This window comes from Limanda limanda, chromosome 18 (genome assembly GCF_963576545.1).
Source record: "Limanda limanda chromosome 18, fLimLim1.1, whole genome shotgun sequence".
Taxonomy (NCBI): Eukaryota; Metazoa; Chordata; class Actinopteri; order Pleuronectiformes; family Pleuronectidae; genus Limanda; species Limanda limanda.
In genome coordinates, this window is record NC_083653.1 from 12,646,283 (window position 1) to 12,672,959 (window position 26,677).

A 26,677-nucleotide genomic window follows, 5' to 3' on the forward strand; every position below is an offset into this window, starting at 1 on the left:
CTACTTTAAAGTACGTTCTCATCAACTCCCATCCTCAGTTTGTTGCCATGTGATTTCTGGCCTACAATTAACAAACCCCATCTCTCTTCTGTCGCTCATTAGACAAAGTACAAGCTGGAGGTCACCATGCTTTCTCAGGTTGTGTCCATGCTCTATTCCTTCTTCCTGTCTGCTGAAAAACTCAGAGAGAGACTGGAACTGCCATGAGGAGATAACTTTACAGAGTTATGTTAAATGCTTGTGTTTAATTTGTTGCTCTAATGGTATTTTCCCTTATCTCATAGGCTGACGGAGATTGTGACTAAGGTGTCCAAAAAGAAGCTGAGAAACCATGTGAAAGCCCTGGTGTTAGAGCTATGCTGTGACGACATGTATGATGAAGACGTGGAAGTGCCCTATGTCCGATACACCATCCGCTGAGCTCCATACCCATCCGATGTTGCGGGGGACGGGGTGATTGTTATAATTGAGGATTGGGGTGGTTGGGTTGATCCTGGTTGGCTCTATTGGATCAATCAGTTTTCTGTTAGGCCTGTGGTTTGTGTAAACCTGTGCCTGAGTACATAGTCCCAGTAAGCTATCTTAAAGGATACCTGTATGTGTGTTAGGGATCCGGTTGGTGCTCGGCTGTGGGAATAGGGGGAGTCGCTGGAGGAAGGGAGCATGTATACTGGATATCACAAAAGTGTCATTAGAATGAACCAGAGAAAAATAAATGTTTAAATAAAATGTCTACCTTTTCCCACTAGCTTGTGACTCTTTATCTGGAAGTCTGCCTGAAAACAATTCCCACACAGTAATATGGAAATCTATATGAAATAAATGTATTTTTATCATATAATATTCTAAGTATTCATTACATATGAAACAAGTCCAATTCGGTTTTACATGAATTGTGAAAGAACTAATTTAATTGTCCTTGTTCTATAGAGCAGTAGTTTCATTGCTTGTCCGTTTCTGTCCGTCCAACACTCCACAATCCAAAGATATGAGTTTATTATAATTGATCTGATTATCATTTAACATATATGATCATTTAAAATTAAAAATATAGAAAGAAACACTAACTAAATAGGCCCCTTTTTATTGCAGATATTTTAAATTGTCATAGCTGTCCTGCATAATAAGAGCTGGGTTGCAATTGCTTTGGTTCTTGGTAGCAGACTCTGTTTGCAAATTAATCAATTAATCAACGAATGAATGAATAAACAAGCATCAAGTGGCCAAAGAATATTCCATTGTATTCATAATTAGATCAGTTATCACAGTAATCAGTTCAAATTACCAATCAGATTAAATTTATGAAAAAATAATGAATGCCTCCGGTGTCTTTGGCATAGATAATTAATTTAGATATTTTCCCCCAGCAAAACTAATTGTGACTACAAATCTTACATGTGTCATCGTGTCATCCTTACCTGATCAAACCAGACCCCTCATAACACATACCACATAAAAGCTGCATGTGTTCAACAACTACTAACATCTAAATTAACCATCCCATGGCAAAACTTAAGTGTAGTGCAAACATTTTTTATTAACACAGTATAAATACAGTTTGATCAACCTCAATTATTTAAAAAAACCTGGCTTACAGGTAAAACAACATAGGAAAGTAATTTATCTACATCTGTTTCAAGCTTGTAATCCACATAGAGCTCTATCAGTCAAGTACACATTTTTTATGCTGAAGCCATGTGAGATATTCAAGTGTATCCCTGAAATATGTACAGCTACAAAATCCCTCTGTTCTTAAAGTTCTTTGTGGGTGAAGTTATATTTCACCGTTATAATTCTCATAATAGTATTTTGTTGTGTTGGTCTACCTCCATAAGCTTTACATTGCTACAGTTATGTATGAAAAAGATAAAAGGTCTAAAAAATGTGTATATGAGAGAAATGGAGCACCATGGTCCTCCTGCCAAGGCTTATCCTCGTGTTCATGACGTTTCCTCTGGGGAAATTAGTCAAGAAACGTCCCCAACTTGATGTGGAAGAGCAGTGGTCCCTAGGATGCCATTGCTATTGGGATTGTCTTTGCCCTTCATGAAGAAGGTCAGCAGCTCCCCTTTCCCTTTCACAAATATAGGCCCTCTTCGGACAAAGCGGAAGCCATACTCCTTCAAAATGTCGTAACAGGTCTCCACCACCTGAGGGCAGAAAAAGAAAGTTTAAGGGAAATAAAAGAAGATGTCAGTGTGCCTTTGTGTGTGTGTGTGTGTGTTTGCTACCTGGATGTTTCCCATCACTCCGGTGGACTCCATTCTGCTGGCCACATTGACTGTGTTACCCCAGATGTCATAGTGAGGTTTACGAGCTCCAATCACTCCTGCCAGAACTCCTCCCTGGTTCAGACCTGAGGGGGATCGCCAAAGAAACATGAACAAACAACACAGACAAACACACAGTCACACGCAAACAAACACTCACACACACTGACCAATTCGGAGCATGAAGTTGTTGAAGGACTGTTTGTTGAGGTTGGTGAGGGTGACTTTCATGGCCAAGGCAAAGTCTGCCAGGTCAGCGAGGTGCTGCCAGCGCTGAATCAGAGACTGGTCCTCTGGCTGTGGAACAACAGGATATATTTTCAATGATGACCATCATCAGCGGCTGATTGCTCTATTTGCGACAAGCTGTATTTGAAAGGTAGAAGCTGTAGAGGTGTCACACCTTGCGGTTGCTGTAGCCATTGGTGTTGCTCTCAGGAGTGAGTCCTGATGCAGCCATGTAGGTGCTTCCTATTGTCTTGATCTTAGTGATGAAGCGGAACTCGTCCCTGTCCAGCAACTGTTGGGGAAAGGGGGCATCATACAGTTGTTGGCATTTAAACTGTCGTCAGTTTGTTCTAACTAGTTGTCACATAAGAGCTAAATCGCAATATATGCCACTGTTTGTAGAAATACTGCCAGAACCCACGCTGTCAAAGTCCGAGATGATCTCGTTGAGTATCCTGAGGCACTCGAGGCCTCCATTGTTGATGCTCTCTTCCGTGTAGAAGTCAGAAAAGTTGGGGATGGAAGCAAACATCACACCTACTTCATCATAAGACTGACTGTACAGCTCCTATAAATAATGAATGAACATGTTAGTTTGCTCAATGTATATCTCTATTAATTTCTTTGATAATGCTCATTATATATAAAAAATTTAAAAAAGACCAGGGCACTAATATGTTATTTGATAATAAACCACAAGATGGCACTGTTACACAATGAATTGCATTTGAGGTGTCACATATGGCACCATCCATACTTTAGGTGAAAGGGATCTTTTGGCAGAAATTGAATAATCCTAGGGATGTTTTTACTAGTGTGGTTTACCTACATTGTACAAATTGCTGTTTTTACACTAGAATGAGCTCTTTATATTTAAATACTTTATATTTACATCTGGAGTGATGTTTTATTTTAGGAAGGGGAGGGTGAGGTGAAATTCTTAACACTGAACGTTTAATGGAAAAATTAAAAGTTGAATATGTCAAAGAAGAAGGACATGTACATTGGTTTTATATGTTCCTAATATTCTTCTGACAGTACAGTGAGTCCTAAAAGCGTTTGGCAACTATTCTGGACAATACAATTACATTTGAGTGTAATATAGACAGGATGTATGACAGCTATAGGGAACTATCAGGGACCGTTTAGTGTGTTTTATATCCGATAAATGTATGAATCCCACTGCTTCTACTTGCTGCCCTAAAACACGTATACATCAAAATAATACTTTAACTCATATGTACCTCATCTCTCTTCTTAGAGCCCAGGAAGTGTTGGGCTACATGTTCGGGCAGCATGTTGATGACCAGGGCTTGGTTGCAGCGTCTCATCTCAAACACTTTCTCCTTCTGGTCATGGACGCTAACCTTCCACAGGAACAGCTTCCTGGACTGACGCTCCAGCTGCACACACACACACACACACACACACACACACACACACACACACACACACACACACACACACACACACACACACACACACACACACACACACACACACACACACACACACACACACACACACACACACACACACACACACACACACACACCATGAAAAAGATGCAAGGAAGTTGGCAAGACATTAAGATTGAGGACAATCCAATCAATCCATCCACCCATCAATCTGGTCTGTCGAAGCCAACAGAATCACATCATCTGCAAAGAGCAGAGAGGAAATCCTGTGGGGAGGGGGGAGGGGGCAGCACAGTGACTTACATGGTGAGCGAAGAAGTAGAAACCAATCATCATGAAGATAATCATCATGGTCATCAGATACTTAGACGGCACTATAGACGATCTGACAACACAAAGGCACAACAATTTAGCAATAGCTCAGTAAGCTCTTTGTGCTTGAACACATATCTTAGATATAGAAAACAAAAAAAAGTTATCTCCCGGTTGAACAAAATGTATTTATTCATAATCAAGATTTTCATTGAATACTAATCCATCATTCATTGTCGTCCGTTTCACCAATTTCTCACCTGTAGGAGGCAAACTGTATATAGTCGTTAAGGTCATAAATGTCCCTCCAGCTGTAGATATTCACGGCTCCAGTTGCCGTCACAACCAGCACCATGAGGCCCAGTTTGATCAGCTGGCTGACCTGCACCAACATGGCGGTTGCGATGAGTGACATCACGGCCATGAAGCTGTAGTGCTTCGGATTTTCTGCACAACTTTGGTCACCGTATGACTCCAAGATGGGGCCGGAGGTGCTGTTGACGACCCGGATGTCTGGTGGGCCACAACTTAACTGCAGCATCAGAGAGAAATAGAATGAGTGATTATCAGGGAAAAACTCTTGTGTATATTTCATTTTACAAGCCAGGATGCAGTTGGATTTACTTGTAGAATAAAAAATGAAAATGTATAGTTAAATCACTAAATGTTTCCTAATTTCATTGTGTTTAAACATGAACATGGCAAAGACAAATTAAAAAATATAATTCGTATTCTTAGTCGTTGATACAATATGGCGTGAATGGAGCTGTCACCATGGCAACAATAGCACAAGTAAAACACAGTCAATTCCTTTTTTTTCAGTCTGACTGTCACCTTAACGTGACAGCTAACACAGAGAAATGAATGTTCACTTTGGAGTCGTCTACTCCTGTCAGACTTTGAAGGCAGCGGTGTGTGTAACAGTCTGCTCCTGTGGGGCCATGCCGCATGAACCAGCAGGCAGCAAGACAGGCGGCTAATGGACCCCACAGGGAACATGTAGTCAGACACATAAAAGCCAGTGATAGTTTGATGAGGACAAGGTGGAAACACACAGCTGGAGAGACGTACACACCCACTGGAGATGGGTGATGTGATGACATACGGCACACAATATATAAAAATAAATATATTTCCCAATCCTAAAACATGCACATGCTCAAACACTTACACACACACACACACACACACACACACACACACACACACACACACACACACACACACACACACATGCAAACAATGTATCAGAATCTGGTCACGTCATTACCATGTCAGCGATCACAGCCATGGTTAGAACAAATATGGCTGCCATGGCCCATGTGTTTCTTGCCCATCGGGTGCGATCAATCCACGTTGAGAAAGAAACCAACCTCTTGGAGAACATCTGTGATAAGACAAATATTATATAAGTGTCCATGCAAATCTTCTAAATGCTGCTTGTAATTAAAAATGAACCTCAATCTGAAATCATAAATCTAATTTCACATATCAGTACTGAGGTTTTACAATTGGCCCATCCAACACATCTTAAGAAAGATACATTCTGTTTCTCATCATTACAACCATAGACAATCATTTTGGCTCTCTCACCTTGGGGAAAATGGCAGCCATGGAGCACACTGTAAGGATTAGCAACAAAACCTCTCCTATTACGAAAGTCACATAGTTCACAGCCAACCTAGAGCAAGAACACACAGTTTCAGCCAATTGTTTAGCAATTTCCAACAAATAAATGGCCCCAGAATAAAGTTTGGGCAGTTTTCAAAGTCAGCATGAATTTCGATCAAATTATGTGTGTATAATTTTCACGTATAAGTGTCACATGAGCAAACTCACTGTGGATCTATGAGCACCTGCATTGCCGTGACGAAAAACAAAACAATCATGCAGCAGCAGAAGGCCGCTCCGCTCCGCTTCTCCTTCTCTGAGGAGTAATGCTCCTCCAGCTTTCCGTCCACAAAACGCAATGACACAGGGTTGATCTGATGCTCCCTCAATCTGCGAGAGACACAGGGTTTATCATTTCATAACGGCTTTTTCACTAACTTTAACAGCCTTCTTATGCCTCCTCTGGTTTTACAACAACTTTTTTATTTCACCTGTTTTCTTACATTTGTCGGGATTCTCTCTCCAGAAGCTCCTGCTGCAGTCGCCTGTTGATCACTTGCTCCTCAACCATCTTAATCCTCTGAGTATAAGAAAAACACAGATCCGATATTGGTTGGATTATCAAGTGCTTTTACTGTATGAGATTTTTCAAAGAATATTTATAAATAAGTGTGTTTCTATTGATACGTGTGACTCCCCCATGAGGTCTGATATGAAGAGGTGTATTTTCAACACAGGTTTATGGACGACATGATGAATAAAGACATTTATGGCAGTTCACCTCCTGTTTACCCTCAGTGGGTGTGGACTGGGGTGAGGCTGCGTTCCCATTGGTCGCTGTAGTGTTGATCAACTGGTTTGAATTTCTGTTGGACAGTCTGCTGGGTGACTGAGGGGGGAGAAGCAGGACAAACCGCTGTTACTCCTACATTAATAAAGATGCAAACTCTTTCTAGATATCATTTAAGAGAAACATTAGGTGTGTGAATGATTAATCACATAGCCTGAATGAAACAAGGATATTTGGTCTGAAAAATAAAATGAGAACGGCTTTAAATCCACTCACTTTTCCATTCGGTCCACTTGCCACCGGTTTTGGCACCAGAACCAAATACGTCTCGATGCCTTTCTCCAGCAGGTACTCGCACCTCTCTCCACCGTTCCCCGTCTCCAGCTCAAACTCTCCATGCAGACTGTCCATGGTGCTCTGGGATATATGCACTCTCCTGTGTAACACAACAAACAATTTAAAATAAAGCTCACAAGCGCTCGGCCAAATGTGTTTATTATTAACTCTCCTACCCAGGAATCCCTCCAGACTCCATCTTATTGGCTACGGTGACGTCTGTGGACCAAACATCGAACTGCCATCGCTTCTGACCGAGCACACCTCCCAGCACCTTGCCTGAGTGGACGCCCACACGCATGTCCACATCGGTTTTTGTCTTGTCTCGCACGTACCTGGAACAGACGGGAAAGGCAGAGGATCAATGAGGTGTCCTTGAAGTAATTTAAGACAAAAAACATCTCCTATTTTTTATTGTAAGGGTCTTTCCTGTAGAATCCCCATGTCCTTATTCCAAAAGTGCTTTGCTATATGCGCCCATCTATCTCTCCTTAAATTATTTAAATGCGGTTACCTCTCTTTCTCTCTTACTTTACTCCTCCATAATTGATTGAACATTCGTGATGTTGCACAAATAAATACTGTCTCTAAATTGTGTTTTATTATCTTGTTTTAGGTGTGAAAGTAAAGTCACTACTTACGAGATGGCCTCTACCATCGCGAGGCCCATCATGATGGAGCAGGCGGCGTGGTCCTCTCTAAAGTCAGGAAGACCACAGATGCAATAGTAGCAGTCGCCAAGAATCTTAATCCTCAGTTGGTGATGATCCTGTAAAATTTGTGAGTGTAGATTTAAATTACACGTTACATATACATCAAGTTTCTGGAAAAAACTGCGTATCAGTCGTCATAAAAGGTCCAGATGTATTGAATGTGACTCGCTATGTTTATTGGACAAGAGGACAGACAGAAAAAATGGGAAATACACACGGATACTCACCGATGCCAGACTATCAAAGCGTGCAAACAGCTCATTGAGCAGCTTCACAAGCTCCTGGGCACTGCAGGTTGAGGACAGCTGGGTGAAGCCCACAATGTCAGCAAACAGGATACTGCAGTAAAAGCGTGCATGTTGCAATGAGACACTGAAAAACCCTCTCACGACATCCTGACTTTAAACCCACCCGAGAACGAAAGGATTGGATTTGTGTGATTTCGTGTAGCTGACCTGACGTTTTCATGACGGTACATGTACATAGTGTTGAACTGCTGCTGCTGCACTTCCTGCTGATCGGCCTGGTTCTTCATGCCCTCCAGCATCTCATCAGCGATATGTTTGGGCAGGATGGACAGTAATAATTCCTCCTGCATGTGGACACACAGTCGAGGAAAGTCGGAGTTTTGGATGGTAATGACAGGAAGAATAATTTGCTCCGTGTGTGTGTCAAATGCATGACTAAGGCTGTAAAGTGATCCTCTAGAGATCCTGTCAACTGGTCAGACATGTTCTGGTCGGCTGCTTCTATCTGTCTTCTCCCAGAACCCTTTGGGAATTTAACCTCCAAAGTCTCTTCCCTTTTGTCTCTCCATCCTTGTCTGCATATCCCCATCTTATCCGCCCCCGCCTAAGCAACTCTCACAGGTCTGCTCGCTTTATTTCACAGATTGTCACTGACAGGATCATAGAGACAATAGAGCAAGAGTTAAATAATTAAATGAATATAAGGTTGCAGACATTGTATGTTACATTATCATTGACTAAATTGAAGCAGTGGATGAATTTTCCAGGTGGCTCGGGAGGGAATATATAATGGGATAAAATGGCTGTGAAAACGTTTGCTCATAATTTGCTATGATTTCACCGAAACCATTTTGATGCCTTAACTCTAATTTCACTCCTTCAAACTCCATTCTCATATTTCCATCCATTAATTTGTTATATACCTCTTTTCCTTTGAGGGATAAAAGTGATTCTGAGAGCATGTAAATGTAACACAATTATATCTATGATATTAACAATAAATATGTATGTTTTTGGTTCTACAAAAAAATATAAAGTTGTCAACTTAATCTGCATCTGTTGAAAATACAAGAGATTATTATTATTTTTCTTAACAATATGTATTTACGTAATCTCAACTAATCTTCTTTCATACAACCATGCAACAAACATTTTATTGTTGGATTTACTCTGCAAATTGGCGGGAGTCACGTGATTTCATGCACCTGCGTAGTGCTCTGCCATAGGCTGTGGCTATTGTTATCAGAGTTTAGGAGGCGGAGCTTCATTTTGGTTAAAACTTTCCACCATGGCGACGGGTCACATCACCCACATTGATCACACTGATAAAAGTGATTCTGAGAGCATGTAAATGTAAATATTGTCTTTTACACAATAGCTAAAAATCTCAAGGGTAGATATTGAACGCTGTTAGTTTTGATTACCTAATGACCAAAATGTCAGCTTTTTTAAAAAAGGTTTAAAAAGGTAACTTCATTACCATGATATTTCTCTGAAAAGTATTGTTTGATCTACTAAGAAAAATTATTTTGCATCAGATTATTATGTACATCGAGCAAGACTGGTCATTGTATGAAGTACTTCTTTTTAGTTGAATAACTTGAGTTTTCAAGTGGGGTCTACTCAGCTTTTGTAATTCAGTCAGCTTAATTTTCCTAGTAAAGTAACGTAATTTGTCGAGTAAACATTTTATTGTTGTATTTACTCTGCAAATTGGCGGGAGTCACGTGATTTCATGCACCTGCGTAGTGCTCTGCCATAGGCTGTGCCTAATGTGGTCTGAGGTCAGGAGGCGGAGCTTTATTTTGGTTCAAACTTTCCACCATGGCGACGGGTCACATCACCCACATGATCATGAAAAACTTAAGTAGTTCATACATCGACCAATCTAGCTAGAAGTAACTTATATTTTGAGTCAAAAAGTTGTCTTGATTTTTTTAGTAGATCAGGCTGGAAATTTTTATCAGTGCAGGGCCGACATACAGAGGCAAACAACTACACCTATGGTCAATTTCCATGCACACTCAAACTGGGAACTCTCTTGCTTGTGAGGCAACAGTGTTAACCACATCACCGTGCCGCCCAACCTCTTATTGGAGAGCCATAACCTCAATTAAGTAAATTAAGATAATTCGGTTGTTAGCAAATTAACCATAAACATTGTGTCCGAATAGAGAAAAGGAGCGGCAAAATGAGGGATGGAAGAAGAAACACTATTATAGAAAGAGACAAAATGGCGACCTTTGAGAAAAATATGGATAAAGGCACAAACACAAAAGGAAATGAAATACTAAATAATAATAAAAAATAAAATGTATTATTTTTTAAATAGTTATTATTATGGTTTTGCTCAAGGTTGTATTGGTTGTCAACTTGTCACAGAACTTAAAGTGACTTCAGTGTGTCATGTCCCTGACGTGACGGTGTCTCTGCAGGTGAAAACAACCGTCTCTCTAATCAACCTATTAGTCGGTCTCCATGCAAAACACTCCATAATTAGGGAGCACAGGGTGTTCTACCTCACTGGCGTATTTGTGTCCTTCTGCACAGGCACACAGAGAAAATAGGACGATTTATTTCCTCATTAAGAAAAGTGTGTGTGTCTCTGTGTGTGTGTGTGTGTGTGTGTGTGTGTGTGTGTGTGTGTGTGTGTGTGTGTGTGTGTGTGTGTGTGTGTGTGTGTGTCTGTGTGTGTGTGTGTGTGTCTGTGTGTGTGTGTGTGTGTGTGTGTGTCTGTGTGTGTGTGCCCCACTTACCTGCTGGGTACTCTGCTCCTCCAGGGTGAGTTTGACCTCTAGCGACTGACGCGCTTCCAGGAAGGCCGTTCTGTATTTCCTGTCTGCCATGTAGTACGACATCACGCCCACCATGGCTGCACACAGGTACAGCATAATGTTGGCGAAAAGCTGAGGAGGCACAGAGGATGTAGTGTTTGTTGCCATGTGTCTATATATGTTGAAACAGATTCACAATCTATATTCAAACCTTGTGTAAAACCTCTGAACTGAAACGTTGTACATTCCAAATTAATCAATTACTTAAGTAACTGCATTTTTCTGACCTAAACATCTTCAGAAACAGACTTATTGACTTGTCTAGGTGAAACAAGACACTGACCAAGAGAGGCTCAGTCAGCACTGATATGAGTATACTTTTACAATAGGTCAGCAGTTCTGCATCATTGGCTGAAGTGACCCACAGCCATATGCACAGCAAAATCGGGAGTGTTAATTCAACTCACAGAGTGTTAAATTTAACACTTTTTCTGAGTCTATATAATCCTCACGGATTCTGAGTTAAAATTACACTTTGAAAAGTGTTAATATTTTAACTCTTTAACAGTGATAAATATTTGACACCCTTGGTGTTATTTTATGACACCACATAAGTGCACCTTTAACTCTAAATTGTGTTATTCCCTTTCACTGTGAGTGTTCATTTTTAACATACATATTGTTATTTTATGACACATTAAAGTGTATTTTTAACACTAAAATCGTGTTATTTCATTTCACTATGAATGTTAATATTTAACATACATAGTGTTATTTTATGACTCATTAAAATGTATTTTTAACACTAAAATGAGACCGAGGGTCAGTCTCACACCTTTCTTGATAAAGAGAGCCGGGGATTTTGTTATGGTTCATTGGGTGCAGAGATTTGTGGTGAAGCTCCTCCCATATTTTATGATCAACTCCACCTAAAGTGAATCTAACTCAGTCACAGGTGTTAACATTTAACTCGCTTGATTGACAACGCTTGCAGAGCTTTTTTAACACTAGTGGTGTTAAAAAAACTCTAAAATCAACACCCACCAACTCAAAAATATTAACACTGAAAAAACAACACTACAGATTTTGCTGTGTGCAATCTTGACGCCACATTTACCTGTCTCACCAGCATGGGCCCCTGCAGGCTGTCCTCAAACCTTTGGGCCACGATCACCCCCAACACCAGGGTGTTTATCCCGGAGGAGAGGGCCGTGAGCAGCAGGAGAGGCACCAGGTTCAGGGGCAGCGTCAGGAAGCTGGAGAAGCTGAAGAAGGCATGCCAGCCCACCGAGTCGCCGGCGAGATGGAACCGCTCATAGTTGAGTCCCATGTAACACAGCACATGCACGGTGACCATCAGCCACAGGACGTACGGCACCGCTCCCCGGGAGACCGGCGACGCGGGCAGCTTCTGGAACCAGCACAGCGCGTAAAGGACGATGTCCGCGGCCAGGCCCACGGCGGCCACCACCACCATGGCCAGCTTGTCCTCGGTGTACACCACCGCGCACATGAGGATGATGAAGCTGTTGAAGAGGGCGGCGAACATGGCCAGAACCGGCAGGTTGTCCTGTCTCTGGCGGCGGAAGTAGTTCTGGTAAAGCCGCTCCAAAGACTGGGGCGTAAAGGTGAGGCGCACGGCGCGGGGCAGGCAGCGGCAGCAGCTGGACCGGAGCACGGTGACCTCCCGGGCACGGCCCTCCTGCCCGGGGTACTCCACAGAGTCGTCCGCAGACTGCTCCGTGTCTGTGTGGTGGACCCGGTTCACAGACATGATGGTGGGGTCAATCCTCCTGATGCATGTAATACTGAGTTAGTGGTGCCGAGGCGCACGGGGTGACAACATCCACGGAGAAGCTGTGATGTGTCCCATCTTTGGAGATAATGACATGATCATGGTTTGAATAGTGCAAGGAGGTAATGTGCTTTCAATGCAGAAGATAATCCCATTCCAGAGTGAAGAGTTCCAAAAGTGTCACCTCAAATCCACCATTAAAAGTCTCTTACCTTAAGAGTTTATGACCATGTTTCTCCATGCAGGTGAAGTGCTGTTTATCTCTCGGTGGTTTCAGGAGGAAACCCCTCTTGCATCCTCTTCTTGGTGCCAATGCACATCTTCAGAACCGTGAGCCGAAGCTGGACGTCCATCTGCACGCTGCACATCATCTCCTCAAACCAAACCCATATTCCTTCTATTCACTGCGAGCTCTCCACAACATACTGTACATCTACTCTGATCTATTCTGTCTTCTGATATCCGTCTTTTCCTTCTTTCTCCTCCCCCCTCCTCCCTTCTCTGAACACCAAATCCTCTGTTACTGTTGCTAAGACAAAACCAAAGTAACAGTCGGCTTGTGGCCACCTCGGCTTGTGGCCACCTCTGGGGAGGTGATGGTGAGAAGAAGAGAGGAAAAGAGGTGATTAAGTCAACAATAAACAGTTTATTATGTTTCCTATTAATCAGTCTTCCTTTTTCTCAGAGAATAATATGGCAACAGTTAGTAAATACACCACATTAACATTTTTAATGTTGTTATTTATGATAAAAAACCATTTAAATTGCAACATTTCTTTTACATGTCCAGAGTCCACCTTGCCTCTCACCCAACGTCAGTTGGGATCGGACACTTATAGCACTATCAAATTATTATAGATCATTGGGGGAAACAAAACATTGAAGCATGGACTAATGGAAGAGTATCATATTATCTTAGAGAAGATAATGTAGCGAGAAATTATTTTCATTTTTATTAATATATATCTGTTAGGTTTTTTGTTATTTGTATATTTATATTGGTACTGATGTGTTGTTGCTGTTTTTTGTGATGTCATGTTTCTGCTACTAATGTTTTTGTGAAGGACGATGGGAAGCAGCATGGGGAAGTGAGAGAGAGAGAGAGAGAGAGAGAGAGAGAGAGAGAGAGAGAGAGAGAGAGAGAGAGAGAGAGAGAGAGAGAGAGAGAGAGAGAGAGAGAGAGAGAGAGAGAGAGAGAGAGAGAGAGAGAGAGAGAGAGAGAGAGAGAGAGAGAGAGAGAGAGAGAGAGAGCAACATAACACTTGGATGAGCAGTGAGAGAGACATTTGTGCCGATAAAAGAAAAATAACAAACAGTCTTTACAAAATAAATAAATTAAATAAACATTAAAAAATATATCTGACCCTGTGTCCAGGCACATGACTGTAGTGACCGGCAGGAGAGAAAGATAGCGTCATCATTTTCAATGTAATTTTCCTGCAATCAGAGTGCTTCCCCAGGCCATCAATACAGCCACAACAACTCCTTCAGTGCCAGGTGGCCTCAGGGCCGCGGTGCCTAACTCCGCAGCCCCAAGTGCCCCGGCTCCGATGGGTGCCACTGCTGCGGTGACCGTCTCCATGCCGATTCCTTTAATTAGGTCTGGCCCCGTGAGAAGACCCCTTTGTAGAGTCACCTGTGTGTGGAACAGGCTCTTTGGTAAACCCAGAACAAAATGCCCCTACTGCAACAAGCCCAATGTTCTGATGTCGTCAGTATAGTTGCTTTCAGTGCTACGCCTCACACGGCTCGAATCGCACGAACCTCAACTGAACCTAAAACTGTTAACAGTGATTTTCTAGACCTGAACGCTTGTTTTTGCTGCAACACTGTTAGCTCTGTGTGACACCCCTGCTGCTGCGGCTGCTCCTAACGTCCCCCCCCCCCCCCTCCCCATGCTGGAAGTCCCAAGGGATGAGCTGAGTCGCAGAATAACTCTGAAGGACAATGAGGATATCATAGCAGCTCCCACAGCGACCTTTCCGGCCACCTCTGCCTCTGACCCGTCTCCTGCCTCACCTGCCACTAAACCTACTGAGAATCCCAATATCGCTACAAAAACACAGAAGAAGAAGATCCTCTCCAGCAGACTACTGCACCTGGTGTTAGGTTTCGGCCTTTTGTATTGCACACCTGGCACAGATGGTCAATCCCATGACGAGGAGCCCAATTAGGACGCCCAGCCTCCCGTATACGAAACTGAGGTAGAGGATGGTGAAGAGGATGAGAAGGGCTGTGGTCATGTCGTTAATATTCGAGTATGAGTAGACTACAAGGATGCCCACTGTGCTGACCACAGCAACATCTCTCCAGCTTTGGTCGACAGCTTCATCGCCACGGCAGCGAGGAGGAAGCCACTTGGCAGAGAGACGAGCGACGAGGTAAACAGGAGGCACGTCTCCGTCACCACTCAGACGCCTGAGGAACCGGCTCGACCAGCAGCCAGAACGACAGCTACAGTCAATGTGGAGCTCAACTGCAAATAATGCAGCTTCTCCAAGCACAAAAGCTGCCGTGCTGCACTTTGCAGGATTGTCGACGCCACACTGAAAACACCTGAGAGGGTTCAGGACGTTAGGAGTTAATTCACATGTGTTCTATAAGTCACCACAGGTTGAAAGTACTTAAGTGATTATACATTGATTATAACAACTCACTTATTCCATATTCACCACCACAACATTACACTTTAATTCATGGATATCTCACAAATGTGTGTTCAGAGTTAATGATAATATATTCTATTTTGGTTTTACATGCTGTTATACCTGGCTTTAATAATGGTTAATAAATGATTCAATAATACTTTATAAATCAGTGTAAGATCTTGAATAACAACCTTTTTTGCGGTTACCATGTTTGTTGATTAACAGGACACCTTATTTGTTTTTTCAGCAACCACTTTAATTTTAATCAAACAACCCCTTCATGAAGTGTTTTGCTGCGATAGCGTACAGAGAAGGGCTGCAGGACCAAAATCCACATTTAGACCAGACGCCTTAATACCACTGCAAACTTGATGGATTACTGTAGAAGCCTTTATTAATGGTTTATCATAAATCTACATTGAATGGTTGGTGATTGATTAACATTTGCTAATGGCCTTTTACCAATGACTCGCTCACATTTATAAATAGGTACCTGATGACTCTATTAATTCAAATTCAAGTTAAAGAAGGTTTTATCACAACCTGGCTGTAGATATTGGAACTGATTAATAAAGATGTTAAAGGACTAATAAACTATAATCAAAGCCACAAATATACATAAATAAATATGTTCAGAAACACTTTCAATGTGTGTGATGCCATTTTTATCTTTACTGTATCTTTCATTTAAATTCTATGTAAAGTGCACCATACAAATACATGTTTTATTATTATTATGAAGTTACGTCTAAAAAATATGAAAACATAAACTTTGGATGAGTAAAAAATGAGGTGAGTGAAAAACAAAAAAAAACGGACACGCCCCCTCGATCCCCTTTAGCTTCCTGCTGTGTGGTCAGCTGACTGGCACGTCACGTCACATGACTTTCACTTCCTGCTTGTCGCGCAGCAGTTTTGGTTTATTTCGTCTGCGGTCGACATGTTCTAAAGTTCATCATGTGATTTGCGTGAAGGACAAAGAGCATTTAAAAAGACGAGTCGAGGGGCCGTGAACGCATCTCTCTTCGTGCTGTTGTCTGTCCTCCTCCAGCTTCACGTCGACCTGCAGAACCACAGTAAGTGAACTCTTCTTTTCACACTGTTGTTTTGAACATGAACCAGGAAGCACTGGCTGTTAAACTGTTAAAGTGCCCCTGTAAAAACCTATTTTAGTTTTTTAACATTTTTATAGTTTCATTGTTAAACAATTAAAAAAAAAATACTTATAACTTCAGGAATATCTAATAGAAAGACAACCCATTTGTGTTAGCTATTCACTTGCATTAAATCCAACAGGTAAATGAAACAATCAGAATTATTTTATTTGCCAAGTATATTTGCACATACAGGAAATTGCCTTGCTGTGGTTGGTGCACTGTACATAAATATAAAAAAACAATTGGACATAAAACGACAGTATATACAGTAAGAACAAAGTATACAGTAAGACACAATAAGTTATCAGGATCATGCTTTTGGCTTAGGTGTGATGTGTATTTATTTGCTCGGGCATTATATCTGTCATGCTGTTAGGGTTTTCTGTAGTGAGTGCTGAGTCTGGATGTGATCAGGTGATATGTACAGACTGGTGCTAGATGTAACTACCTGTTATGGCTGCTTTCAGCAACAGTCACACCCAGTCAGTCAGGTGAGAACTCCTGACTTATCCTGTTAGTGAACATAGGTAGAAGGGGGTTGCACAGCAGGTTTAGCACTACTGTGAAACTTTATGTGTTACCTTTTGTTGAACTTTGATGCAGTGAAGGGTGCAGCATCTCATTCATCTTGACGTTATTGCTGCAGGAATGCATCTGGCAGTGCTTCTCCTCGCCTCGGCGCTCCCTCTGACCACCTTGGCCCTGGACAACGGTCTGATGCTGACCCCCCCCATGGGCTGGTTGGCTTGGGAACGGTTCCGCTGCGATATTGACTGTGACAATGACCCCAAGAACTGCATCAGGCAAGGCAACACAACGCAAACGTAGCACTCTGGGATCTCATGTTATGTTGACATTCATGTAATGCTAGATCTTTTGCTTTCTGAGAAATGTTTCGGGCGGTCTGCATACTTTGTGAGTTCTGCATGTTTTGTTGTTCTTCCTCAATGATATATAGATATCAGCACGCTGTAAACAAGAGCCACATAGTCATGGCACGACTATGGAAACATACTGTCTCTGTCTGTAGCACGAGAGATTATATGATGTTTTAATTGTTATTCTCTCCACGGCTACTTCACTTTATCTTCAGTTATGGCGAATTTATCCTAGTACTTCTGTCGTAACTGACACAGGTCCTAATTTTCATTCTTTATGGTCTTTATTTAACTTGACACCTACAGAAACAATATGAGATATAATTTTGCAATGTGTACTTAACTTGCGTGTGACTAATTAGAGGAGTGGTCTGTGAGAGATGCTTTTGTTGTGTTAATTGCAACCTGTTTGATATAAATGAGGGTGGAGCTCTGGAAGCCAAACCAGTTTTGAGGGAACAAACAAATAAAGTATTTAATCATTATATTATTCACCAGTCTACATAAAAAATATGAATCTGTAAATGATTATTTCGATTTTTCTATTGGGAATTATATAATTTAAAGTCATTTAGATCTCTTTACAAATACTTTGTTTCAGTAATTAACTAACTTAACTAATCAAACCTAACGATACATTTATCAAATTACAGTGACATATTTTTATTTACACCTTGTAATGAGATCTCTTTTCCTCCAGTGAGAATCTGTTCATCGACATGGCCGACAGACTCTTCCACGACGGCTGGAAGGAGCTTGGCTACGTCTATGTGAACATAGATGACTGCTGGGCGTCCATGGAGAGAGACAAGCAGGGTCGGCTGCAGGCGGACCCAAAGAGGTACGTGTGTTATATCCACGCTGTATGCTCAAAGACACCCACACACGGGCCATTGTTCCACAATTATATGTGACTTCTAAGCATGCATCTCAATTAGACTGTTGAAGGTGAGACAGCATGACAGTCATGCGTTTATATAACCAAGAAAAACATGAACCAGAAGATTGAATTGCGAGCAGCATTACCGCAGCATCAGCACAAGTGGGATAAAAACATAAAAAACACCTCACTGAAAAGTGGAAGTGAAAACACAGGGTGAGCAAACACAACCACAAAAGAAAAATCACACTACAGTTATGAACAGCTTCAGGCTTTGGACAGTTAGATCTTTACTATGTGAATGGAAACCCATAATGTACAGTTTATGTGTTAATGGAGGTGTAACTCGTTGTTTTTATATATTGTTAATTCAATTAATTGCAATTCAGTCTTTCCTAACATTAAACTTTATAAAAGAGACCTCTGAATGAGACAGTTGAGTTAATTTACTGCTGCAGAATATGATTTATACAAAAACAGTGATTAAAGTTAACAATTTGATTCACTATTCATTGAGTTGAAAACATTGCATTGATTTTTACACTCTTAATCAGTGTAATACTTTGTGAAAAAACAACATACGTTGAGCCAAAGTTGTTTACAGTCATTGCAAAAGGTAAGACAACAAAAGAAGGGATAAAAATAAAGAATAAGAGACACGTTATATAAGAAAACCGCAAAGAAGGTAAAAATAATGGCAGACATTAACAAAATCATTAGACAGTGTCAAGCTGAATTAAAAGAAAGATTGAAAAGGGGGGACTTTCAATTTGATTTCAAGTATCGAAAGTTGATCAAGAACTCATGTGGGGTTAGGCAGAGAAAAGCTGGTCCCTTAAATGTTTAGACGAGACTGAAAAGGGTTGTGAGGATGATATATGTGACCTGGGGGCAAATTAAGAAACCGGTGATACAATGAGAGGCAAGACCATTGAGAGCTTTTTAAACAAATAGTAACAGTTTATCACACTTCCCTCAGATTCCCAGGAGGCATCCTTAAGCTGTCACGCTACATGCACGACAGAGGACTCAAGCTGGGGATCTACGCGGACATGGGCACGCACACCTGCGGGGGCTACCCTGGCACCCCACTGGACAAGATCAAGATCGATGCTCAGACCTTCGCAGACTGGGAGGTGGACATGTTGAAATTTGATGGCTGTTATTCTGATGTCATGCAGCAGGAGCAGGGTGAGACCTTTGGTGACTTTTACATCGTGGTTAGCAAGATGTAAGTTATTTGCTGATGTCTGATGCTCGTTCCTTCCTTGGACAGGTTACCCTCTTATGTCAATGGCTTTAAATGCGACAGGCCGCCCCATTGCCTACTCCTGCAGCTGGCCCGCCTACCAGGGAGGCCTGCCACCGAAGGTATGAGCGGAATGTCTTTACACATATTTCATGTCACTGAAAACATTTGAAGATCCTGTTGACGGTGAGACTGATTTATGTTTCCAGGTGAATTACACTCAGTTGGGCGAGATCTGCAACCTGTGGCGTAACTATGGCGACATCCAGGATTCTTGGGACAGCGTCCTGCGGATTGTTGACTGGTTCTTCGAGAACCAGGATATCCTGTCACCTTCAGCGGGACCAGGAAGGTGGAACGACCCTGACATGGTCTGTTTATCTGACATAACACCATTTCCACATATTTACTGTTTAGTGCATGCTCTCTTGGGTAGAGGGTAGTATACCAATGGATGGGTAGAGGCTAGTATACCAATGGATGGGTAGAGGGTAGTATAACGATGGATGGGTAGAGGGTAGTATAACGATGGATGGGTAGAGGGTAGTATACCAATGGATGGGTAGAGGGTAGTATAACGATGGATGGGTAGAGGGTAGTATACCAATGGATCGGTAGAGGGTAGTATAACGATGGATGGGTAGAGGGTAGTATACCAATGGATGGGTAGAGGGTAGTATACCAATGGATGGGTAGAGGCTAGTATACCAATGGATGGGTAGAGGGTAGTATACCAATGGATGGGTAGAGGGTAGTATACCAATGGATGGGTAGAGGGTAGTATAACGATGGATGGGTAGAGGGTAGTATACCAATGGATGGGTAGAGGGTAGTATACCAATGGATGGGTAGAGGGTAGTATACCAATGGATGGGTAGAGGGTAGTATAACGATAGATGGGTAGAGGGTAGTATACCAATGGATGGGTAGAGGGTAGTATACCAATGGATGGGTAGAGGGTAGTATAACGATGGATGGGTAGAGGGTAGTATAACGATGGTACAAGCACCAACAGTAACGATCGACCATTTCATGTCATTGTCCTCGATTCTCTGATTTCACCCTCTTAAGCTGGTTATTGGAGACTTTGGCCTCAGCATTGACCAGTCCCGCTCTCAGATGGCTCTGTGGGCGATTATGGCCGCTCCTCTTTACATGTCCAATGACCTGCGCACCATCAGCGACCAGGCCCGCGTTATCCTACAGAACAAAATGGCCATCAGCATCAGCCAGGACGTCTTGGGCGTTCAGGGAAGACGAATTGTAAAGGTGACACACTTTTGCATGGATCTTGCAAGTTCTCGAGATGAAAGATTTGAATGACCTGGGATCTCAGTTGTTTTCTCTTATCATTGCTGTAATTATTATGTTTATTCTTGTTGTTGGTATTCACATTTTCTCATCCATGTTGCTCTACCAGGAGAAAAGTGGCATTCAGGTGTTTTGGCGCCCCCTGTCCAAAAATGCCAGTGCCTTGGTGTTCTTCAGTCGTCGGACAGACATGCCCTTCCGCTACAAGACTTCCCTCAGCAAACTCAACTACGCAAGTGGCAGCTACAAGGTCCGTCTTTTAAAAGTCTTCAACTCCATTAGATGATGTTGCTGTCAAGAGTCTCACCCTGCAGGGAGACCTGTATACAAATACATAGGAGTTTGGCTTTGTTGAGGATACAGATTAAAACATTTTACTAGGCTCTCTGTAGAATTACATGCTGTCTATCTTGTTTTGAACTGGTTTCAGATACTGTGCATCTTTTTAAAAGTAATTCATTGTAAGCTGCCTTCAAGCTAGATTTGTTCATTGCCCTTGAGGATTTCAAAGCTTTATTATCTGATTTTTTTCAGAATCTGTCCATAGTTTTTATGAATTTGTTCGTCTGGTTTCAAGATTAAATTAATACAGATACTGTAGCTAACGTGATGCATGCCTGAATATAGCAGGAGAGTTTCCCTCACTGTTTTATTTCTACTCTTCCTCAGGTCATCGATGTGTTCACTAACAAGTCTGCGACGCTGAAAGACTCCACTGACTTTGTGGTGTCGGTGAACCCCACAGGTGTGGTTATGTGGTACGTCTCAGCACCTGCCAAACTGAATCCACGCCTATTCTACAGAGGTGGCCAACGCCAGAGATCTGCCCATGATCTAAACACTATCTTCCTCTGACCGCTCACTTTCTGAACGTCATCAGTGAACAATCATGTCACAGTTTCCTCTTGCTTTCACCTTCTCTGTGAAGCCCAATGACTTGAGAGGTTGTGTTTAAAGGACACATGTGGAGTGTTTCTGTGCCTCAGAACATACAGTATGAGCCTAACTGAATCCTTAACTTTCAAATAAAGGAAGGATGATGACGGTCATACTGGTTTTTTAGAAGAATGTTTACATTTAATTGTCTCTTTTTCTTTTTGGAGAAAAATAATTTCGATTCTGTCAAAATCCTTATTGTATCCTTATCCTCCCTGCTCTGATTTTAATGAAGAATTAAAATGATTTTAATAAGAAATGATTCTGTGAATTCATTGGAACAAATACGTATAACTTTTTAACCAAGATACAGACTGTTTGTCATTTAAAAAAATAAAGCATTTAGCATCTATTACCTGATGAGACTGGGTTCTTATGGCATTTTTAAATAATCTTGTCCTAATCATTTAAGACATCATTCTTTAGTAACATGACTTTATTCTTTATAAGGAGAGATACAAGATTAAAACCCATTTGATCATCATCCATACAGCAGCGTATGATGCCCAACAGCCTTTTATGCATGATGTCATTTGAAGGGTGGCTGATTATGTATTTTCCTGGTAAATAAACAAAGTGATTTTAAACAGGAAAGTCCCAGATTTATGTGATTAATTAAAGTACTGAAAATAGAGATATTTATATATTTTACCGACAGAAACATATGCTCGTGGCCATATTGAGCCAGTAGAGGGCAGCACTGCTCTTTGTGTCCTGAAGAGGGCATCACAGGCCTTCCTGTCGCAGCCGAATGTCTGAACAGCACAAGGACATTCCTCTCGCTCCTTTATCTCTGTGTTATGACTCTCCTCTGACATCCTCCCCTCCCACCTCTACACAGGTACAACAATGTATAAACCCTCGGTCAGTCTTCTGTCCTTCGTTCCTCCCCTCTCTTTTCTCAATCCTTTCTTGTTTTCATTCTGCCTCCTCATCTTCATCTCTCCCACCTTTCCTCCTCCTCGTCCTCGTCCTCCTCCTCCTCCTCCTCCTCCTCCTCCTCCTCCTCCTCCTCCTCCTCCTCCTCCTCCTCCTCCTCCTCCAACCACCTGTGTTCTCTTTGCGAGATCTTGAAAGTGGTATCACCTCTGACCTTGGGCTGGCAGCCTGGTGTTTGCACACGGTATCATGATACTGGAGTGGTCACATGAGTGTGCGTTGGCATGCTTGCTGCAGCATGTGCGTACGTTTGACACAGTAGAATTACATTGAGTAACACACACATGCACATATACACACACACACACACACACACACACAGACCCACGGTCACAGACACCACGCACACTCCAGGTCATTTAAGGCCAAATTGGCTGTGTGTGAATGTCTGTCTGTGTGTCTCAACACGTGCTTGTGTGTGTGTGTGTGTGTGTGTGTATCTGTGGGAAAAGGGATCTTTTGCCGTCCCTTCTTCCTCTTTCAGTGCTCTCGGGTATCTGTTGGCTGTGCGAACACGACACATCTCTCACTGTCAAGGTCCCAGCCGCTTGGCAACATGATGTGGGGGAGAAGTGAGGGAATTATGATTAGAGAGAGAGAGAAAAAAGAGAACAGTACAAGAAGGATTTCAGCGGAGGACAACAAGGGGGGGGGGGGGGGGGCTGTCATGTCAATCAAGTCAATTAGAGGGTGCGAAGGGAAGGGAACCAGTATGGGGGCTGGGAGGAGACGTGGAGCGAGAGTGTTCCTGCCGATGCGCACATACGCCCACAGCTGCAGAGAGGGGCAGTTGCCACGCTTGTCTTTGTGCCATCCCCCACACCCCCCCCACCCCACCAAAATCAACACTTCTAATTCAGTTCAGTTGACCTACAGACACGTTGTTGTCATGCTGGTAGTCACACTCTCTACCATGCGCCTCTCAAATCCAGCCCGGATGAAGTGGCGGGGCGGGGGTTCGAACACGCAGCTGCACCGGGGTGGACAGGATGCGAACAGGGCCGCGGCGCATATAGGTCAGAATAAATCCATGTTCTCAAAGGAGGCCACAGCCTGGAAACCCCCAAGGTGCCACGTAGAGAAAAGGAGAAGTAATCCAGTTGTTGCTCCCTTTGTGTCTGCGAGCACAGTTGTTTACACGTACAGTCATACACAATCACAGACCCTGTGCTCCTCAGTTCAACGTGGTGACATCGTGGTGACATCATCACTCCCTCCGGTGCCGTCTGTCTGCGTGGCTGCTGACTCATGTCATCATAAAAGGGTTTGAAGACTTTTAGATAAACATGTGCTCAAGATATGTAGGTGTAAGGGGTGAGTTGATTGAATATCTTTACAGGCTGATTATTAACCACAGACTGATAATCTAGAAAATCCAAAGCGGAGAAATCACTGTCTTCAAATGATACATTCTAGGTTCCATTCACAATTTACTTTGACTTTGTATAAAGATGGACGACATGACAGCAGCCCAAAAGTGAAGCCAAATCGTCTTCATCACCACCTGGTGGCTGGCTGTAGTATAGGTGAAACATCCCACCTCTTCCATGTTAGTAGATAGGACATGGAGCAATCAAAAAAATGTAAGTGCGCATTGAATAACTTTCTAGATAGTTGTTGTCACACTCATGTGTCAAAGGGTTCATTTTGTTTATGCGTATTCTATATATAAAGTCTCTTGGCCCGACATAACAACAACCAATCAGAGTTTCCTGCTCGGAGCGCATAACATAGCTACTGTTCATGCTATGCAGTTCAATTTTGGTTGAAGCCACCATTCACATAAGTGTTCCTGGAATCGAGTGCCATCTAGTGGTGAAGTTTAATGTTGCAGCTTAATACCCCACAGCTCATCCTCTCCTTCCAAACGTGAATAGAACCTGTGGTGGCCTTCAGTTCCCGAGGTAAATATAAAGTATTTGAATATAAAGGGACCATTCTAGGGTGGAGAAAAAACGACAATTCAAACAAAACATCACTATGATTATTTTATATTCAATTACCACCAAAAGATCGCTGTCACCTTAATATTACACATTGAACCTTTAGTTTGTACAACAAACTTTCAATCCTGAAGATGTTGGAGAATCGGAACAGAATTATCAGTTAAAAGAAACAAGAAGCTAAGGCTAACTCACCATCTAGCCTTGTAGTCCGAGGGAAGTTAGCAGTCTGTTGCTGATCCTGCTGTTCTTTCTCCCAAATCAAACTTTATTATAGGTAAATAACTTTTATATGGTAAAAAAAGTTGTACTGTTTTATCTTTAACAGATGATATAGACAATGGACCACACAACTTAATCCAGCAACACTGTTCAGAGGTCAGTTTGTTTTTGCATTACACACTGATTTGTCATTTCAGTGACTATCTCCTACAGGTGACTGCAGGACACTCTGGTTTACTTTGTGCAAACATGGAAAGTCTGGCAGGTATTACTTAACAGGGACTCCTCTGTCGCAACCGGACTCTTGCCTCTCTTAGTGGCGCTTTGACGTCGTTTGCCTCCTACTTTTACTCACTCATGCATTAGGCAAAGACCAGACACCTCCTCTCACACAATGGCGCACATTTGTTCTTTTGGACTCTGTGACCCATGCAACAGAGGACAGTGTGCTTGCTGCAGATTCATTGTTTGATCTGCCCGCTGCTTTAATCCAAATGTACTGGGGCATTAAATTGATTTGGGTTCTGACTCTGGACGCCTGGCGGAGGCTGTCCTGTCCTCCTCTGCCCCATATGCTATTACAGCAGAGGATGTCCTGCTGCTGGCTGTATGGAGATGCTGTTATTTCAGCTGGAGTGAGAATGCGTGGCTATATCAGCTGGCGTGTGAGCAAGACATATAGCCCAGCAAATGTGGAAATTTTCTTTGCGTGATGGCAAAGATGTGTTGTAAAGTGTATGGCTCATCTGTGTCTCATAAGAGTTAAACCTCACATGGCGTAATAGCGAAATATTTCAGGGTCAAACCTTTTCATGACGCCACCGAACGTCATGTGAAATACTTCTGTGGTTACAAGTTTTTATGAATGAATGTCTGGGATTGTCCACCAGTGGTAGCTGTTGACTCAGTTGAACAGACGTGCCTGGTAACTGTTTCCACGACGCCGCTGCGTACGAGGCAGGCTGCACGTTGCCGAGGCGTTGGGTTCGCATGGCAACTGGCCAGGCTGTCAGCAGCCTGCTTACTGGCAGCCTGTGGGTCAAAGTCAGACTGCAGCAAACTCTGCTCTCTCTTTCTCTCTCTCTCTCCCCTCTCTCCTTCTCTCTCTCTTTCTCTCTTTCAAACACACTCAGACACTTTGACCACACACACACACACACACACCCTGTCATGATCTCATTCTTTCCCTTCAGCTCTGTATCTCCCCTTCTTGACTTTGCACACACACACACTGTGTATAAAGAGATTCACACACACGGAACCTCTCATTTTCTCTCTTTTCTTTGCATTTCACCCTCCACTGCCCAGCACAGACCATCCCTCCGTACCCTGGATCCCGCAGGGCGCTGGGACCACATTTACCGTCCTACAGACATATTCTACATCTTTGAGGGTGTATGTGTGTGTGTGTGTGGTCACCCCATTCCCTCTCTGTATTCCTCTGTTCCACCCCATTCCTTGTCTGAGGTTTCCGCGTCACATCCCGAAGCCTTTCTGGGCTGCAGAACAAAACCCCATCTTCCTTTTCACTGGTTGGAGGAGAGCACAGCCAACACAGCAGCAGGATTTGGTCTGAATTGGCTTCATGGAGAATGGTTGGAAAGGACTGGAAAGAGCAGGTGGACTTTTTTGGCAAGTGTGTTTGTGGGAATTTGTGTGTGTGCGTGTGTGTGTGTGTGTCTCTGTGTGTATTTGTGTGCATGTGGTGAGAGTCACACGATTGGAGGCATGTCAGATTTCCAGCAGATATTTGATATGCATTCTCTCAGCAACAACTTGTTGGGTAACTTGATGCCATTTCGGCCGCGGCTGCTGATAGTTCATCTATTTCTGGGTAAAGGCCCAAAATGAAACACAGTAAGCAAGATGCTGTAGAAAACTCTAACAGACAAGATTAGTCTGCAAAGTGGAGTTCATGCGCAGGGGCAGCCAACGAAAACAGAGACGTGATCGGTCAACAATGCTTCTCGCAACCTTCACTCAGGTCCATGAATATCCATGTGCATGATTGTCTGTGCT

At 42.6% G+C, this 26,677-nt stretch overlaps 2 protein-coding genes across 2 annotated transcripts; one reads left to right on the plus strand and one right to left on the minus strand.

Annotated features, from left to right (window-relative positions):
• Window positions 1-1,967: 1,967 nt before the first annotated feature.
• LOC133024507 (adenylate cyclase type 3-like) lies at window positions 1,968-12,474 on the minus strand. Its single transcript, XM_061091642.1, has 20 exons — window positions 11,818-12,474; window positions 10,683-10,832; window positions 8,134-8,270; window positions 7,906-8,017; window positions 7,607-7,734; window positions 7,142-7,300; window positions 6,906-7,065; window positions 6,621-6,728; window positions 6,343-6,419; window positions 6,068-6,229; window positions 5,822-5,909; window positions 5,499-5,615; window positions 4,489-4,760; window positions 4,220-4,301; window positions 3,743-3,901; window positions 2,920-3,066; window positions 2,674-2,790; window positions 2,441-2,567; window positions 2,232-2,356; window positions 1,968-2,150 (listed from the first exon to the last, which is right to left on the minus strand). Exons 1-20 carry the CDS (start codon window positions 12,472-12,474, stop codon window positions 1,968-1,970), a joined length of 3,267 nt encoding a protein of 1,088 aa, XP_060947625.1.
• A 3,558-nt stretch (window positions 12,475-16,032) lies between these two features.
• Window positions 16,033-21,813, plus strand: naga (N-acetylgalactosaminidase, alpha). Its single transcript, XM_061091045.1, has 9 exons — window positions 16,033-16,219; window positions 16,947-17,103; window positions 17,879-18,019; window positions 19,038-19,249; window positions 19,335-19,429; window positions 19,517-19,678; window positions 20,379-20,576; window positions 20,728-20,868; window positions 21,288-21,813. The coding sequence occupies exons 2-9, from the start codon at window positions 16,949-16,951 to the stop codon at window positions 21,471-21,473; spliced, it is 1,290 nt and encodes a 429-aa protein (XP_060947028.1). The 5' UTR covers window positions 16,033-16,219; window positions 16,947-16,948; the 3' UTR covers window positions 21,474-21,813.
• Window positions 21,814-26,677: the final 4,864 nt, after the last annotated feature.